The 18,680-nt window shown below is 38.2% G+C and overlaps 1 protein-coding gene across 2 annotated transcripts; it reads left to right on the top strand.

The window, feature by feature from the left end:
* On the top strand, nt 1–18,251 carry LOC109234551 (5'-nucleotidase domain-containing protein DDB_G0275467). 2 transcript variants are annotated; one of them, XM_019400579.1, is made up of 14 exons: nt 1–117; nt 1,952–1,985; nt 2,109–2,312; nt 2,434–2,570; nt 2,712–2,861; nt 4,067–4,168; nt 4,789–4,953; nt 5,038–5,148; nt 6,477–6,574; nt 6,889–7,012; nt 7,179–7,268; nt 8,039–8,083; nt 8,964–9,284; nt 17,836–18,251. In XM_019400579.1, exons 1-14 carry the CDS (start codon nt 82–84, stop codon nt 17,860–17,862), a joined length of 1,644 nt encoding a protein of 547 aa, XP_019256124.1. In that variant the 5' UTR covers nt 1–81; the 3' UTR covers nt 17,863–18,251. The 2 variants fall into 2 exon arrangements, with proteins under 2 accessions (XP_019256124.1, XP_019256123.1); XM_019400578.1 differs by having other exon boundaries at nt 2,091–2,312.

The raw sequence follows: 18,680 nt of genomic DNA, 5'->3' as shown, positions 1-18,680 counted from the left end.
CTATTCAATTAAAAAAATACCATCAATTTCAGCAATTCATTTTCTCAATTTCCATGGTCTGCTGAAGGCGCCATCTTTGCAATGGCATGCCTTCGCAGGCTCCGTTCTTCCCTTCTTGTAAGCTTTATTTTACCTCTCTTTTCTATGTCTTATTCCTGGGTTTTGTGCACTTCATATTCCTATTATATCTTGTTTATGAATATTTTCTTTAGTGCCTTTTGTTTTTGTTTAAGATCAACATTTTCTTTGACGATGTTTAGAATCAACATTTCATCATTTATATAGGTACCCTTTATTTTGCTTGGTTATTCGTGGTAGCAATGTTATCATATCTTGTTTATATTGCTTGTGGGTTGGTGAAGAAATGCTTATTTATGAACATATGCACGCCATAGGACTTCATACCCTTATAATCTTGTGCATCTGTATTTTCCTTTGTGGTTTGACTGTGTGTAATTGGAGGATAAGAGTACCCTTTTGTTAGGTGTCAGTGATGATGCGAATTTTTGTTTTTCTTTTCGGCTTGGTAATTAATGGTAGCAATTTTATTTCATAGCATGAGCTTTTGTACCTGTCTTGTTTATATAGTGTGGGGTTTTGTATTGGTGCTTTCTAAGAGTACCCTGTGCAGTGGTGGAGCCAGGAATTTATATAAGAGGATTCAAGAAATACTACAATCAAATGTCATAGTTGAGATATGAACTTGTCACTTAAAGCAACTCACTGAATGCTTCCAACACATAATATATAAATGTCATAGTTGAGATACTGTTATTAGTTGTCGCAATTTTATTTCATAGCATGAGCTTTGGTACCTGTCTTGTTTATATAGTAAAGGGTTTTATCATGCTTCTTATGTACAAATGTCGCCCTTGTACTTGTATACTCTTGTTAGCGGCGGAGCCAAGATTTTACAGAAGGGGATTTTAAAACATACTAGAATATCACACATGGGATTTGAATCTCTGACCTAATGCAAATTTTGAACCCCATTTGTCACTTCACTAGGATTTTCCCCATTTATATATACAAGCAAATCGGTTGTACCCTATTTGCAATGCATAATATAATTTTTCAACCAAAAGTGATTCAAGTGAACCCCCTTGCCTCCCTTTAGCTCCGCCCATGTGTATAGATGTCTTTGTGGTTAGTTGTGTTTTAATCATCATTTCAGCCATAGGTATGATTAGAGGCTAATCTAGGATTCTAAGATGATGAGTGCACCACCATAGCTTTAACATAGATTTGGCATTAGTTAAAGAGTCATTGTGGGGGTTCTGTTTTAATTTGGTTCCGGTTATTCATTTTGGTTCATAGATGTGCAAATATATCATCCACCCAAAATAAGTTCAGTTCAATTCAGTTTTTTCTCTTGTTTGAATTCTATGCAACAAGCAAGCAACAGAAGTCGCAGAAAAGCGCCTATGATAGCGTATGATTATTCCCATTTGTGACCGACGGTTGCTTGCAAGAGGTGGCGATCGGCAGTGTTCCAAAGTGCCATAACTTAACCTAAGCAATATTTCTTTTTTACATGGTTACTAATAGTATAAATTTTATTTCATAGCATGAGCTTTTATGCCTTTCTTGTTTATATTGTGTCGAGCTTTGTATTGATGCTTCTTATGAACATATGTCACCCTAATACCTGTATAGTCTTGTCTGTGTATGTCTTTGTGGTTATTTGTCGTGATATGCTTTTCAGCCATAGGTATGACTACCTCTTAGATAGGTGTCGCTTATGGTAGCAAATTCTATTGCAGAGTACCTGTCTGCTTATGCAGTTTCTGTTTTTTGTATAGATGCTTATTTACAAACTTATGCAACTCATGTACCTATATAAACCAGTGTATGTACGTATGTCTTTGTAGGTGTTTGTGTATTATTGTTTGGATCATAGATATGAATACAATTTTGATAGTGTCACTGATAGTAGCAAATTTTGCTGCAGAGGACGAGTTTTTCTCATTATGGATGTAAAGAAGGTATTTGTTTTCTCTTCTGTTGTGTGTTTGTTGAAAGATCTTTTAATTTTGTGTTGGATTTTTGTAAGTATTTTTGCTCTATTAAAAAACCTAATGAGATTGCAGTTTTTCTTGGAAATACAGGGTTTTCTCGTCGATATAGTAATTTAGCGTGTTCAGAGCAGAAAATATTGAAGTTGGAGGACCAAGATAAATTGTTAGCAACTGCAAATGATCCATTTTCTGAGGAAGAAATCTTGAAAATTAGGGAAGAATACAATGCTGCGAAGGAGAGGTTTCTAAAGATTCCTGATGCATTGAAACAAATGCCCAAAATGAATCCTAAAGGTTAACCACGTCTTCTCCTGTCATAGTGTCATTCTATAGTACATTTAACCTTCTATGAGAACTTCTGCTACTGTTTGAGGATTGGATTGAAATTAGGTGGCTGATAATGTTTTACTTTTAGGTGTATATGTTAATAAGAACGTGCGGTTGGACAGCATAGAAGTCTATGGATTCGACTATGATTACACGTTGGCGCATTACTCCTCCAATTTACAGAGCTTGATTTATGATCTTGCTAAACAGCATCTAGTTAGTGAGGTGTGTTGTTGTACTCTTGCCTTGTGGTAACTATTTCCAAGAATAAACTTAAAGAAAAGAACATGTAGGATTATGTTTTGTGGATAAAGTAACCTTACCTTTCTGATGATGGATTATTCTCTTATTCATTTTGTGCTTCAGTTCAAATATCCTGATACTTGCTTGGAATTCAAGTATGATCCTAGTTTTCCCATCAGAGGGTTATACTATGACAAATCAAAGGGGTGTCTCATGAAGTTAGACTTTTTTGGGTCAATTGAGCTTGACGGATGCTACTATGGCAGGCGCAAGGTGAAGTTTAGCAAGCTCCCTATTATGTTGTGATTTTGATTTCTTTCATAGAAAATATTGGGAATATACCTTATACATCTTCCTAAGAAATTGTAGACAATGACAATGAAGAGGATGAAGTGTTGGGATCTTTTAAAAAAGAGTTCAAGTTAATGGGTCGAGTTGTTTTTGGTTTGGGTCACATATTCATGTGGGACCGATGAATCAATGCCACGTATTTCATTGAAAGGCCCACATATTCCTTGTCATTCCGTTAAAATGAGGGGCAATTTTATGCTTAAAAAGAACGTTGAGGGCAATTATGGTCCAATAAGTGGAAGGGGGGAATTTTTAATCCATTTCCAATATGTTAGATGCATATTTAACCCTTTTCCATATTTTTTTTAGCAACAGATCAATAGAAATATTATTGATTATTGATATTACAAAAAGATAATTTAGAAGACGTGGTAAAAGCACAGGAAATGATGATCAAATAAAAAAACCCAAGAAAAATAAATAAATATGGCTCAAAAGAGCAAAAAATCTAACATAATGGGAAGGGGTGGCAAGGCGCACGGTGGGGTAAGACCGGCAGGCGTAGCTGGAGAGAAAGCTATTAGGACATGTATGCTCTTAAAACTAAGCAAATTGGTTTGATGAGTGTCCATGGGTGGGTCTTGCCGTTAGCTCCACAAAGATAGGTTTATCAAGACTAGTAAATCTACCTCATGAAAAATCAAGACCATTACATATGTTACATCTGTATTTCTGTGATAGGTAGATAGTTGGCTAAGTGCTTAGTAGCTCTGATGTACTCTCTCGTCATGTATTGACAGTGGCTTGGTGCAGTCGTAAAATAAAATTCAATTATAAAAACAAAGAGGAAAAAGAAGAAGAGAAGGAATATAACATCTATGTTGTTGAGAATAGACACTCTTTTTCTAGAAGCCCATCTACACTTGTCCATCCAAAGGCAAACAAATAGCCTGCTTGAACTATGGGCCAGGAAGGATTGGAGTATATCTTTTTTTTTTTTTTTGGGGGGGGGGGGGTGGGGGAGGGAGGGAGGGTTACAAGATATGGATGCCTTCTTAAATATTGGGTTTCTACTGGAAGTTGGATGCATTGCTAGTTTAGTTGATTTGTCCTATGTCTCAGAAATTTGTTAACACCAGAAACAATCTAGTAGATAATCTGACGCTCACTGATGTTAAATTTTGCAGCTCAGCCAGGAAGAAATAGATGAGATGTATGGTACAAGACATATTGGCCGTGATCAAGCGCGGGAACTAGTTTGTTTGATGGATTTCTTCTGTTTTAGTGAGGTTAGTTTGTTAGTTTATTGATCTCTAGTATTTCTTAACATTTGACAGTTTTCCCTTTAACATTGGCTTTTTAGCGCACTGAAGAACTCATTTGACATTAATAACAAGATTGCACTCACTGGGCATGTTTATGTAATATATTTAGTTGCATGGGCCTTTTGAATCATGAAAAATATTGGTGGAAATGTTAGAAATTTAGGAGAACACCAATCTGCAAGTATGTCAGATATGCATCTAGGAACTTTATTTGCTGTCCTTTTTGTTGGGGAGTGGGGTTTGGGGGGATTGATCAAGACCCTTCGAAGGTGCAGTTTGAAGATGGCTGAAATTAGTGAATTTAGGATAGAGGAAATGCTTGTATATAATGATATTTCTGATGTAAAATCTGGTTACAAGATCCAAGATTTGAGCCATTGATCTTGGACACTTGGTAGTCATATCTTATGGCTTTGTGGTGTAACAAATAAATATTTGCAGAGCAATAGTGATGTTTAATGAATCTCTTCTCTTTAAGAATGTTTTCTTTAAATAAAGTAGAAGGATGCAATTAGATACATAGTTGAAGGATTTTTTTAGTGACTTCCAGACCTCTTGGGTTCTCTTTATTTTCTTCTTTGCAGGCATGCCTTATTGCTGACATTGTGCAACATTTTGTTGATGCTAAATTGGAATTTGATGCTCGTTATGTATATGAAGATGTGAATCGAGCGATACAGTATGTTCATAATAGCGGCTTAGTTCACAGAGGAATACTTGCTGATCCCCCTAGATACCTTGTAAAGAATGTAAGTATAACCATAGTTGCTCTGTATATTTTGCAACTTTTAGAACTCTTAACTTCACCTAAGTTTTGCACTTCTCTTTTCCAGGATCAGCTACTACGCTTTCTAAGGATGCTGAAGGATAAAGGAAAGAAACTTTTCTTGTTGACCAATTCTCCCTTTTATTTTGTGGATGGAGGGATGCGCTTTATGTTGCAGGTATTTTCAAGTGGAAAAAAAATTTATAATTGATTTGGTACCTTACCTGGCTAACTTTTATGCAAACTTACACCTTTCTTGGAACTTCATTACCATTTTTGTACTTGTTACATCAGCAGACTATGTTCATAAGTTTGTGTTTGTCTGCGGCGTGTATATAGAGAATGTAAGAACACTCAACTGAAATAGTTTGACCTCAGCTAGCTGAAACTTTGTTGTCTCTTACTGGCGATTTAGCTCTAGTTGCATAAGTGGACTATGGAGTTCGTAAAAGGAGCCGGGAGTTGGTGGTGGAAATTAGTTAGTGCTGGTGTCTTCTTCGTTTTCTAATAATTACTTGACATTATGAAGATCCATAGCAGAATATCATTTTTGGTAATCTACTGTTTCCTTTTCATCTCCCTAATTCCCTTGAATTCACAATATATATATATACACACACACACACACACCCCTCTGTATCTGTGTAATTAATCTACAGGCGTTCATGTATTCTGGTAATGAAACTCCCACACATTCTCTGCATGTTTAATGTTTGGTCTAAGCCCGTCCGGGAAGTGACAGCGTTATTTTTTTTTTTGGGCATCGGGTCAAACTTTCTTTTCATGCTTCATTCAAGTGCTTTAGCTGCATACATCTGTAACTGTTGCTCAATTCCCTTTTTCTGGAGTTACAGATTTACTGATTTAATGAAGCAAGTTGCTTTTGTTTGTGACACTAATATATTAGTTTGAAGTATAGTTTAGGTGTGTCCGAATCCCACAACAGTTCTGTTTAGTGTATGAGTTGTAGTCTTTTTTCATCTTCTTGGCCAATTCTCACCATTTCAACTAGCTTTTAAGATTGAGTTTGGCCCAAAGTTCATTTTATTAACATGGTTTTGGAGTCGGATCCATCCCTGGTGTTGGGCTAGCCCATGTTGGACCAACCATGTTATGTCACTCCACACTCCAAATGTTCTGTCCTGGCCGTGCTAGAGGGTGTAAATTCGGTTGTGTATGGATTATAGTCTCCTTATATGGTCTTGAATAATTCTCACCACTAGCTAGCTTTTGATGTCGAGTTAGACCCAAGTTTTATTTTCTTAATGAAGTGCACGCTGTATTACCACTTCTTTTAATTTGCAGTTATGGGCATTAACATTATTAGATGAATCAAGATTTTGGTGGTACCGATGAGCCTATCCTTATTTTCCCTTGGAACATACAGTTTGATATTTGTGTCCTCTCTTTTCGAGTCTGCTTTGATTGTATTTTCATTGTTATATTGTTCCATCAGTCTGGATTCTCCGATTTGACACCTTTCCTATTTGGTATATATTTCATTAGGATTCATTGGGTCAGCAAGACTCCTGGAGGGAACTTTTTGATGTTGTAATTGCTAAAGCAAACAAGCCAGCCTTTTACAAATCTGACCATCCATTTCGGTTTGGTTCTCTACCATTAAATTTTCTGTCAAATTTTCCTTGCATATAACATTGGTTCCAACTATGCCATCCCCACCCACCATAAAAAGAAATCTTTTTATTATTAATAAGAGAGTTCTGTTTGTTTTTATAAATATATATAAATATATATATATATATATATATATATATATATATTTATTTATTTATTTATTTATTTGGTTGTTAGGATGTATCACATCCTCTCGTAAGTCCCAATTCATGCTATATAAAACATTCCATGCTACTCTCATATACAGTACTGCCCTCATTGTATTTATTGGATGTTTATGCAGCTGCTATGATGTGGAGAAGGACACGTTGGCTTTTACGAAAGTTGATGCTTTCTTTCCCGGTAAAATTTACTACCATGGATGCCTTAAAACGTTCTTGCAGATTACAAAGTGGAAAGGTCCAGAGGTAAGCTTAACAAAATACTACAGCTTTTCCACGGCAGGGCTTTTTATTCTATTACATGCGAGTTTGATAAGTCAACTTAGGCAGACCATCTCGTTTGTGTGTGTTATCCAGTTCATTTTTCTACCTTTTCATTATATTACTGAGATATACTCTCATGAAACTTTAGGTGATATATTTTGGGGATCACCTCTTTAGTGATCTCAGAGGGCCTTCAAAAGCAGGGTGGCGGACTGCTGCCATCATCCATGAATTGAAGGTATGCTTTCTTTTAGTTTCTGGTCTCTTTATGTTTCACCTATTTCTGTGTTTGTCGTAGTCTCCATCTGTACCATTTTACATCATACTGTTGCTATTTGGTGATGTAAATGATATTTCTTTTATAATGATTTTTTTCAATCATTTGCTAAATAGCTTTAATCATTAAAAATTGTGACTTGTAGTACTCTTTATTGCTTTTAAAAATGTAAATTTAATGTAAAAAGCCACCTCTACTTAGCTATAAAGATGATTGGTTTTCGACCTAGAATTCTTCGTCCCTGCTCGTCCATTGTAAATTGTTGAAGTGCAAACTCTTGATTTGAATATGAAGCATATTTCTGTACGTTACAAGGTATTATTAGTTTAAACCACTTGTATAGTGACTGGAAATCTGGATCATATATGGATTCTACTGGATACCTGCTACCTCTCACTAACACAGGTACTAACACAGGTACTGAATAACTCTGTCCACTACGTTTAGGCAGATGGCAAGAGATCACCTAGTGTTTTTTTTGTCTTTGTGGGGATTTGAACTCTAGAATCCAAGTTTTAAACCCACTTTATTGACCACTAGATCACACCCTTGGGTACAAGAAAATGCTTCAGTTATTGCTGCTATCTTTATCAACTCCTTGTCGCAGAATCTAAAGGAGGGGGAGGGGGGAGGTCGTGTATGTGCTCATATTATTTGGTGTCAAATGCCCTATATTCCGTCCTTTCTTGATCAAAATCTAATTAATTCCTGTTGTTTTTTGTTGTTTCCAGAATGAGATCATAATTCAGAATGACAATACTTACAGATTTGAACAGGTACAACTTGATAGTCTTTCATCCTTTACTTGAAACTACATGTTCAGTTATTAAATTATATGATATGTGCTGCAAGACGGGTTCTGATTCTGTTTTCATGTTTTATATATGACTTGATTATTTGATTCTACAATTCCCATGTTCATGACTTTGGAGGACCATAGTATGATGCAGTATCTTCAGTGGCGGAGCCACATGCACAAAAGACCCCTTTGCCGGAAAATTACACTGTTTAGCTCGGTAATTTTAAAAAAAAATATGTATATATACTATATAATGACACCCTTCACTTCTTGGTGAGTTTATGTCTTTATATTTTGACTCCCCTTAATGAAAATCCTGGCTCCAATTGAGTATCTTGTACATTGAATTTTAGAAGTTTTTAAATGTACCTTGGCAGATCTATACGAAATATCATTATCTTCCTAGAGCGTATTCTTATTCCTGTTTCTTTCCTAGTTTGCACTTAGCATGCATGTTCACATTGGAACGCTTATCAATTTAATTTCTCAATATGTGTGTTCCCTTGGGTTAATGTCCCATTAGAGAAATCGCCAATTATTTCCACTGATTTGTCTTTGGCGATCTTGCACTCTGCTTAAATGGACTACCTATTATATAAGCAGATTGTTCATTTAGGACAGTAAGTTTTCTCCGTAGACTGCTTCAAACTAGTTTAACACAGCTTTTTCTCGATGTATTGGTTGGCTTGCTTTTATTTGGCCATATGTCTCATCAGAAGATGTTTCCAGTAAATAGGCTTACATTATCCACACGCTATATAAACCGTCCTACTATTATGGCCGATTGTTTCTTGTAGTTAGCTATTTCAATTTTAGTACTAACCAGCTTTGTTCTCTTTCCGTCCCTCCCCATTCAGGCGAAGTTTCACATAATACAAGAACTTCTTGGTAGGCTTCATGCTACAGTAACTAATAGAGATACAAGTGAAGCATACAAGTCTCTCCTTAGGGAGCTCAATGAAGAGAGACAAGAGACTCGCTACAAAATGAAAGGAATGTTCAATAAATCATTTGGAGCTACATTCCTCACTGATACTGGTCAGGAGTCTGCTTTTGCTTACCACATTCATCAATATGCAGATATCTATACTAGTAAGCCTGAAAACTTCTTGTACTATCCGCCTGAGGCTTGGCTTCACGTGCCCTTTGATATAAAAATCATGCCACACCATCTAAAGGTATTTTTTTCTTTTCCTTAAAAAGTTCTAGGCATGTCTTTTGTTTTACTACTTTAGACTAACATGTGCAAAAGTTCGTCCATAACTTTCTTGAAGTATTTATCCCTCCGTCTCAATCTGTATGACTTAGTTTGATTTGTGTGGTTATTAAGATCTATTACAATGCTTGAATATAATTATATTGAGTTCGGTAGATACAACAACAACAACAACATACCCAATACAATCCCACATAGTGGGGTCTGGGGAGGGTGGTGTGTACGCAGGCCTTACCTCTACCTTGTGGACTAAGTTGCGCGGACTCTTCGATTTTGGTGCCGTCCCCGTCCTGATACGAGACGGGGACGGGAGCGAGAACGGGATACGTCCCGGGTTCGGTCAACTGACTCTTACCCCTACCTTGTGGACTAAGTTGCGCGGACTCTTCGATTTTGGTGCCGTCCCCATCCTGATACGAGACAGGGACGGGAGCGAGAATGGGATACGTCCCGGATTCGGTCAACTGACTTCGGACACTTTGACCGGAGTCCATCGACAAATTTGGGAGAAAAATTGAGATTTTGATTTCTCAAAATCAAAAATAAAACAGACATACAAAGTATTCCGTTTTCTAAAGTGGAGATATTGTGCCTTAATTATAAAAAATGCTCCTAGGCACAGTTCCCTAGGACACTCTCTCTCCTACTTTCTAGGACTGTAGAGTAACCTTCCCGGCGTCTTTCTTGCCGGAAAATCCCCTTTCTTCCTTAAGATACAAAGATATTTCCAAACTAGTTATAATATGAAGGAAAACATTATATACTTTGCGGTGGGTTTCAAATCATACGAGATAGAGAGATGTACAACAAATTCTGAAGAATGGTTTGAATGGACAGAGCGTAGAAGGAACCTAATCAGAAGGACTACATTCAGCAGAAAATCGATGTTGTGGCTGTGTGATAACATGAAAGAAGCATCAAAGGTGAAAGGTAATTATGTGAAAAGGTGGAAAACCAGAGATAAAACATCAGAGACATACTGTGCAAGGAATTTCAATAGTTATGGTCGTTATATTTCCATCATTGGGGTAATAGGTAGGGGAAGATCGGTCATTATTGTACCAGAGGCAGCATTCAATGCAGGGTGGCTCGAAATTGCATTGAAGATAGAAAGGTTCATTAATGGAGGGGAGAGGAGAAATGTCTTTAAAGCTTATAAGGAGGTTGAAGGACTTCAATATTCCAACATTGTCAGGAACCATAAATGGGTAGGTAGAGAATTGAATGATGCAAAAGTTAATGAAGATGGAGGCATCATTCATATATCTGGGAACTATAAACACAATGAGCTGCTGGGTAGGTGCTTGGTAGGGTTCTTCCCGGAAGATAGCCCAGAAATAGTGACTTTATCAGAGGTTCGAAAATGGGCTTCATACTCTTGGAAGCAAACAAAGGAAATCAACATTTATGAGATGGACAAGCACAGATTCCTCTTTGAATTCTCATCGAAAGCTACAGCCGACCAAGTTCTGAAAATAGAATGGTTCTGGAAGAAGTTTAAAGCGAAGCTTCAATGGTGGTCTCCAATGGTGGGAACAAGCCCGGCCCTGACAAAAATAAAGCACACATGGATAAGGATAGTGGGGCTTCCTCTTCATCTGTTTGAGACAGTGTTCAAAGAAATTGGAGATGTATGTGGTGGTTGGATTGAAACAGAGGAGGAAACGGAATTAGAAAACCATCTGAAATGGGCAAGATTAAAGGTCCATGGAGATGGTTCTTCAACTCCTAAAACCGTGAAGGTGGAATCTGAAGGTATGGTCTTTGAAATGCAGATCTGGTGTGAATTGCCGGCGAGGTCCATCACTGGTAAGAATGGAGAAGATAACAGTTTGAACCAGTGGGTAAAACATCAGCGGGTAATAGAGTGTAACAAAAGCACAGTGGGAGGGGCTCGAGGTAATACAATAATGACAGGATATGAGGATACTTGGTCTAAACCTAGTACCTCACGTGACATGTCACATGAGTTTTTAAAACCTTATAACAAGGCCAAACAGACTGATACAGTAAAGAGAATGGGCCCAGATTTTTTGGCCCAAAAAATTTCTGAAGAAAAGGCCTTTAATAAGGCCACAGTTAGGCCCAGATATGATCCCTTCCATGAAGATTAAAAGCCATCCAGTTCGAGCCTTTGAAGGAGAATAACATACTAGTACTGGCGGAGAATTTAAGAGACAAAAGCAACAATGAAGCAACAGAAGAAGGAGAGCAAGCAAAGGGAATGGAAGACGAGAAGGAAGGAACAAAACAGATGGTGCTGCTCGAGGTTAATGAAACAGTAACAGAAGCAGAGAATGAAGGAACAACAGTAGAAACAAGCAAGAACAGCAACATGCAGATACAAGAAGCAGAAACATATAGAGGAGATGCATGGGCAATAGAAGTGGCAGTGCCTCTAAACCAACGATCTTTAGAACCTGAAGAAGACCTAGAGTTTGAAGCATCTATTTGGGTGCACCAGAACATTATAAAGCTTAGTAAAGAATTTGGGGTAGACTTTAATGGCTGTGAAAGAGAAGCTTTGGAATTGTTCATGAAAATTGACAGCAGAAGACAAGTAAATACAGGCAAAGAAGCATCATCAGGGAATCAGACACCAAAGAAAAAGGGGATCAAAGAATTAAAAGGACTAGAGTTAGGAAGCAATTTTAAGAGTAATGGGACAAGAAGTAGGGGGGAGTCATTATCAATCAGAGTTAATGTTAGTAAACATATTGTCATGGAATGTGAGGGGGCTGAATAGGGCAAGGAAAAGGAAAGTTATCAAAAGCCTACTACTAGAATGGAAAGCAGATATAGTTTGTCTTCAAGAATCTAAAATTCAAGGGGATATCAGGGAGATTGTTAGAGAACTTTGGGATCACAGGTGGGTGAAATATACTCAATTGGAGGCCAGTGGAACTAGAGGGGGAATTTTAATAATGTGGGATGGTAGAGCTTGGGAGGGGGAAGTATGTGGGGTGGGTGCTCATTCTATTACTTGTAAATTTCTTGGCAAGACTCAGGACTATATATGGCATCTATCAGCTGTATATGCTCCCAATGATAGAAGGGATAGGGAAGAAGTGTGGTGGGAGTTGGCAGGGGTAAGGGGCCTCTTTTCTGGTCCATGGGTGGTGTGTGGGGATTTTAACACTGTGAGATATCCTTCGGAAAAAAAGAATTGTTCCAGAATCTCAAGAGGAATGATGGATTTCTCAAATTTCATTGAAGATATGGAGTTGGTAGATATGCAGCTAGCAGGGGGGGAGTACACTTGGAAGAAAGGGGATAGACATGTTATTGCAGCTAGACTGGATAGATTCTTAATTTCTACTGATTGGAATGAAGAGTTCAGAAGCATCAAACAGCAGAGGTTGCAAAGGGAGAAATCAGATCACTTTCCATTGATGCTCAAATATGGAAGATGGGAACCAGTCAAATCATACTTTAAGTTTGAAAACTGGTGGTTACAGGCTGAGGGATTTAAAGAAAGAATTGAAGAATGGTGGAATTCCTTTTTTTATGAAGGGAGACCAGACTTTGTACTGGTCTCTAAACTCCAAGCTTTGAAGACCAAGCTCAAAGAATGGAGCAGAACCTTGCAAGGCAACCTAGCTTTGCAGAAGGCAAGTGTTCTCAGTCAACTTGCAGAGATGGAAGGAATTCATGATCAAAGGAGCCTGACTGAAGAAGAAATCCTCTCAAAGAACTCATTATCACTGGAGTTTGAGGAGATTGCTAGTAATGAAGAAGTAGCATGGAGGCAGAGGTCCAGGGCTTTATGGCTAAAAGAGGGAGACAAGAACACCAAGTTCTTTCATAGAACATCTAATGCTCATAGAAGATACAATAATATAGATCAACTGGTGGTAGAAGGGGAGTCTTTACAGGCTCCAGAAGACATCAAAAGGGAGGTTATCAGATACTATAAGAAGCTGTACACAGAGGAAGAAGAATGGAGACCAACAGGGCCCAATAGCATCCATCAAATGATTACAGAGGAGGACAACCTAATGCTACAAAGCCCATTTGGAGAACAGGAAATATGGGACAGTGTTAAGGCATTTGCAGGGGATAAAGCACCAGGACCAGATGATTTTTCAATGGCTTTTTTTAACAAATGCTGGAAAGTGGTAAAAAAGGATGTTGTAGCAGCAGTCCAGAACTTCTATGAGCAGGAAATATTTGAGAAGAGTATGAATGCTACCTTTGTAGCATTGATTCCTAAGAAGGCAGGGGCAAAAGAGCTAAAAGATTTCAGACCAATAAGTTTGATCAGTAGCATATACAAAATTATCTCCAAGCTACTGACTGAAAGACTCAAGAAAGTGGTCAACAAGCTGGTGGATCATCAACAAATGGCTTTCGTTAGGGGAAGACAGATCATGGATGTTGTCCTAGTGGCTAATGAATGCATAGATACAAGGATCTCAAGCAAAGAACCTGGGATTCTGTGTAAATTGGATATAGAGAAGGCTTATGATTATTTAAACTGGAGGTACCTGCTACAAATTTTAAGGAGGATGGGATTTGGAGGGAGGTGGATTAGATGGATATCATACTGCATTTCTAATGTAAGTTTTGGATTTTTTCCTTCTCAGAGGGGGCTAAGACAAGGGGACCCTCTTTCCCCTTTTCTATTTATCTTGGCCATGGAGGGACTGAATGAAATGCTGAAGAAAGCACAGACAAACAGCTGGATAAGGGGATTTAAAATGACCAATAGAACTGACAACAATGGAAGGATTTCTCACTTACAATATGCAGATGATACCTTGGTATTCTGTGAAGCAGATAGAGAGCAAATGAAAGTCCTAAGAGTGATATTCATCCTGTTTGAAGCCACTTCTGGATTGCACATCAACTGGCAAAAAAGCCTTATTTATCCGGTTAATGATGTAATGGAAATATAGAGTCTGGCAAATGTTTTGGGGGGGAAGGTGGGGGTTCTACCTACTATATACTTGGGGATGCCTTTGGGAGCCAAGAGCAAATCAAAAGGAATATGGAATAATGTGTTGGAAAAATGTGAAAAGAAATTGTCTAACTGGAAGAACCAGTATTTGTCAATGGGAGGGAGGCTGATTTTGATCAATTCTATTTTGGATGCCATGCCTACATACATGATATCTTTATTTCCAATGCCAGCTAGTGTAGTGAACAGAATTGATGCCCTTAGAAGAAACTTTCTATGGGAAGGTAACTGTGACAAAAAGAAGTTTCACCTGGTTAAGTGGGGTGATCTAATCACAAGCAAAAAATCAGGGGGGTTGGGGATCAAAAATCTGAAAGTGCAGAATCAAAGTCTGATGCTGAAGTGGTTGTGGAAATTTGCAGCAGATGAGCAATCTCTGTGGACAGAAGTGATTAGGGAAAAATATGGAAAGGAAGGAAGCTGGACAACCAAGACAGTAAGAAGACCATATGGAGTCGGTCTGTGGAGATCAATTAGGAACTTATGGCCAAAACTAATCAACAAGGCAAAGTTCAAAGTTGGTAATGGTAGAAAGATTTCACTATGGGAGGACAATTGGCTAGGCCAAGGATCTCTGAAGGGACTATTCCCGGATATTTTCAATTTGTGTCAACAACAGAATGCTACTATAGAAGAGGTGTGGTCAAACCAAGGATGGAATCTCACATTCAGAAGACTGTTAAATGATTGGGAGATTGACAGGGTTATGGAATTCTACAGTTCTCTGCAGCAGTTCAGTGGCATCATCTCAAACCAAGTTCAAGACATGATCAAATGGCAAGGCAATAGTCAAAGGAAGTTCTCAGTTAAAGATGCTTACAAGGAGTTCAATCAGTCCAATAATCAGGTGGAATGTTGGCCATGGAAGATGATTTGGAAAGTAAAAATACCACATAAGGTGGCATGCTTCACATGGCTACTGGCAAGAGAAGCAGTTCTAACTCATGACAATCTAACTAGAAGAGGTTTTCAATTGTGCTCCAAATGTTATCTATGTGAAGAGGAGGCAGAGACAATTCACCATCTCTTTTTGCACTGCAAGTTCACCTCTCAGATATGGAGAATCTTCATCAGTCTGAGGGGAATTCAATGGGCAATGCCAGGAAGAGTCCTTGATATTCTGGCAAGCTGGAGTAAAATGGGCACACCTTGTAGAGAAAGAGAGAGATGGAGAATTGTCCCAGCATGCATATGGTGGACAGTTTGGGAAGAAAGGAATCAAAGATGCTTTGAAGATAAGTCTAGCAGCATTCAGAAGATTAAGATGAAATGTCTAGCTCTTTTTTATTTTTGGTGTAAAGGTTAGCTTTTGGAGGATCATGAATCCATTTTAGATGTTTTAGAGTCCTTATAAGAAGAAGAAGAAGGACTAGGAGTGCCTAATTTTTGCTAGGGCATCCTTTTTTTGTAATTATGGGGGACTTCACAATTTTAGTGAAGTCTTATATCAATATACAACTATGTTATCTTTTTCAAAAAAAAAAAAAATAAAACAGATTGAGGAGAATGAAAGAATAATGTCCATCTTGGAGAATGAAAGATTGAATTCTACAATATTCATGTAAGTTTTTCACAGAATATTTCTCAAAATTTACAATGTTTTTTATAGCTCTATTTTTTATTAGCCGAATCCCCGCGCACCCGTATCCATATATGGATCCGCACCCCCGAATCTTAAAATTTAGATTTTGCCGAATCCGATACTCGGACCCTCGGCTCAGGCAAGCATAGGTACCACAATACTAACAAGAAAAAAAGACAGGACAACATCGAAAAACCATGTAAAAGTAGCATACATATCAAGATAGTAAGATGACCGAAATGCAAAACAAAAAACGACAGGTATTCAAATAAGCCTACTACCAACCAAATGCGAGAGTACGTACTAACACTACCGGTATGAATTATCTAGACTACATAACCTACGATCCTAATCTTCGACCTCCACACCTTCCTTTCACGGGTCATGTCCTCGGTCAGCTGTAGCTGCGCCATGTCATGCCTAATCACCTCACCCCAACTCTTCTTCGGCCTACCTCTACCTCTCCTAAGGCCCTCCAATGTCAACCTCTCACACCTCCTTACCGGAGCGTCTGTGCTTTTCCTCTTCACATGTCCAAACCATCTAAGCGTGCTTCCCGCATCTTGTCCTCAATAGAGGTCACACCAACCTTGTCCCGAATCACTTCATTCCTAATACTATCTAATTTGGTGTGCCCGCACATCCATCTCAACATCCTCATCTCTACTACCTTTTTCTTTTGGACATGGAAGCTCTTGACTGGCCAATCTCAGTCCCATACAACATAGACGGTCTTTCCACCGTTGTATAAAACATACCTTTAAGTTTTGGTGATACCTTCTTGTCACACAAAACACCGGAAGCAAGTCTCCATTTCATCCATCCCGCCCCAATACGATTTGTGACATCTTCATCAATCTCCCCATCCTCTTGTATAATAGACCCAAGGTACTTAAAACTTCCCCTCCTAGGGATGACTTGTGAATCCAGCCTCACCTCCCCTTCCACTCCCTGAGTAGCACCACTAAACTTACACTCCAAGTATTTTGTCTTGGCTCTGCTCAGCTTGAAACCTTTAGACTCCAGGGTCTGTTTCCACACCCCTAACCTCGCGTTAACACCGTATCGCGTCTCGTCAATCAAAACAATACTGCAAATAACATGCACCACGGCACCTCCCTTGGATGTGGCGAGTCAGTACGTCCATCGCCAGGGCAAACAAAAAAGGGCCGAGTGCGAAGTATATCACCCTTATTCTTATACCAAGGAACCATTGTGCTCTATCTCCACTCTTCGGGCATCTTGGTAGATAATTAATGTTAAAAGAAGTGGTTTGAAATGTGAAAAGATGTTGTATACCTTTACCGATAAAAAATGTGAAAAGATGTTGCATTAAGCTTTGAAATAACAAAAATATATTTGCATATTTTCATCTGATTCGGGTTTTTTTTTAGGGTGGGTGGGGGGGTTATTTCTTTCCACTTAAGATGTCAGGCTTTTGGGTAGACCAGAAAGGGAAGTAGATCAAGTAGATCAAGTAACTTTCTTGGTAGGAGATAGCAAGTACCTTGTGGAATAGTCGAGGTGCAGGCAAGTTGGTACAAACACCATCATTACAAAAAAAATGAAAATAAGGGGAAGTAGGTTAAGTAGTTTGGGTCCTTTGGGATGGATGGAGTAGAATAGGCAGAATGAGATTATCAAGAAGCTTCTTCATGTTTAAGGGGTCTAAAAGAGTTTGTCCATCTTCCAAAATTGTGATTTATATTGGCAGTGTTTCAATTTCATTTGAAGTAGTTTTGGTGAGGACCTAGGACTCGGTCATTCAGCTTTTTCAGAACGATGAATCATGAAACTTAGATGCCAAAAGTTTGGGATTTATGCTGTTCGAGATTATGAATTTTGATCAAAATTTTGCACATCTGATCGGCTGATCCCTTATGTGCCTGCGTGGAATTGATTTCAGTTGCATGAATTGTATGATTTTGTATCTTTTTTGCCGCTCTCACTGATATGAAGTTCTCTTTACAGGTTCCATCAAATTTGTTCAGGAATTGATTACAACTATCATATTGCCAATGCTAAGGGATCATAAACCAGTGTACTACTAACTTTTATGGAGACCTGGATATTCTTAGACAACCCATGTCTGGTAGCAATTTTGCTGATATTTTTAGTAGATTCATTAGCATTCTAGTGTTCCTTCAGGGACATTTGATAAAATTGGAACGATACGGAGAAAATTAGCATTCTAGTGATTGTAGCATATGCCCTTGTTCCTTATTGTAACATAGTTGTTTTTATGGAGGGAAAGCAAGTCTATGGGGCAGTATTCATAGTAAATGATTAATATTCAATTGTTCTTGCAACTACCAGAATAAAATGTAAGAACCAGTACTTGATACATGTCAAATACATAAAGAAGCTGATTTTAGAATTTTGAATCATCTTGCCGAATCCATTTTGTTCTATCGTTTCTTTTCATCTTCTTGTGCTGAGGGTCTGTCGGAAATATCCTCTTTACCCTCCAGAGTAGGATTAAGGGAGTAGGGTTAAGGTCTGCATACACACTACCCTCCCCAGAACCCACTTGTGGAATTATACTGGGTTGTTGTTGTTGCTTGCTGAATCCATTTGGTATCACTTGGATTCTCTTTATTTTTTCTGTTCAGTGTAAGTTGTGATACTTTAAAGAAATGTTTGGAAGTGCAAGGATTTTTTAGTGTAAGATTGACTAAAAGAATACATCTTTTTTAGCACCCTACGGTATGATCTAGCAGTCAATAAAGTGGATAAAAATCATAAGAGACTAGGTTCAAATTTCAACAGAGATAATAACCGTCAGATAATTTCTTTTAATCTGCCTAAGCTGTGAT

This window comes from Nicotiana attenuata, chromosome 11, assembly GCF_001879085.1.
Source record: "Nicotiana attenuata strain UT chromosome 11, NIATTr2, whole genome shotgun sequence".
Classification (NCBI taxonomy): Eukaryota; Viridiplantae; Streptophyta; class Magnoliopsida; order Solanales; family Solanaceae; genus Nicotiana; species Nicotiana attenuata.
This window is presented reverse-complemented; position numbering and strand designations above follow the sequence as displayed.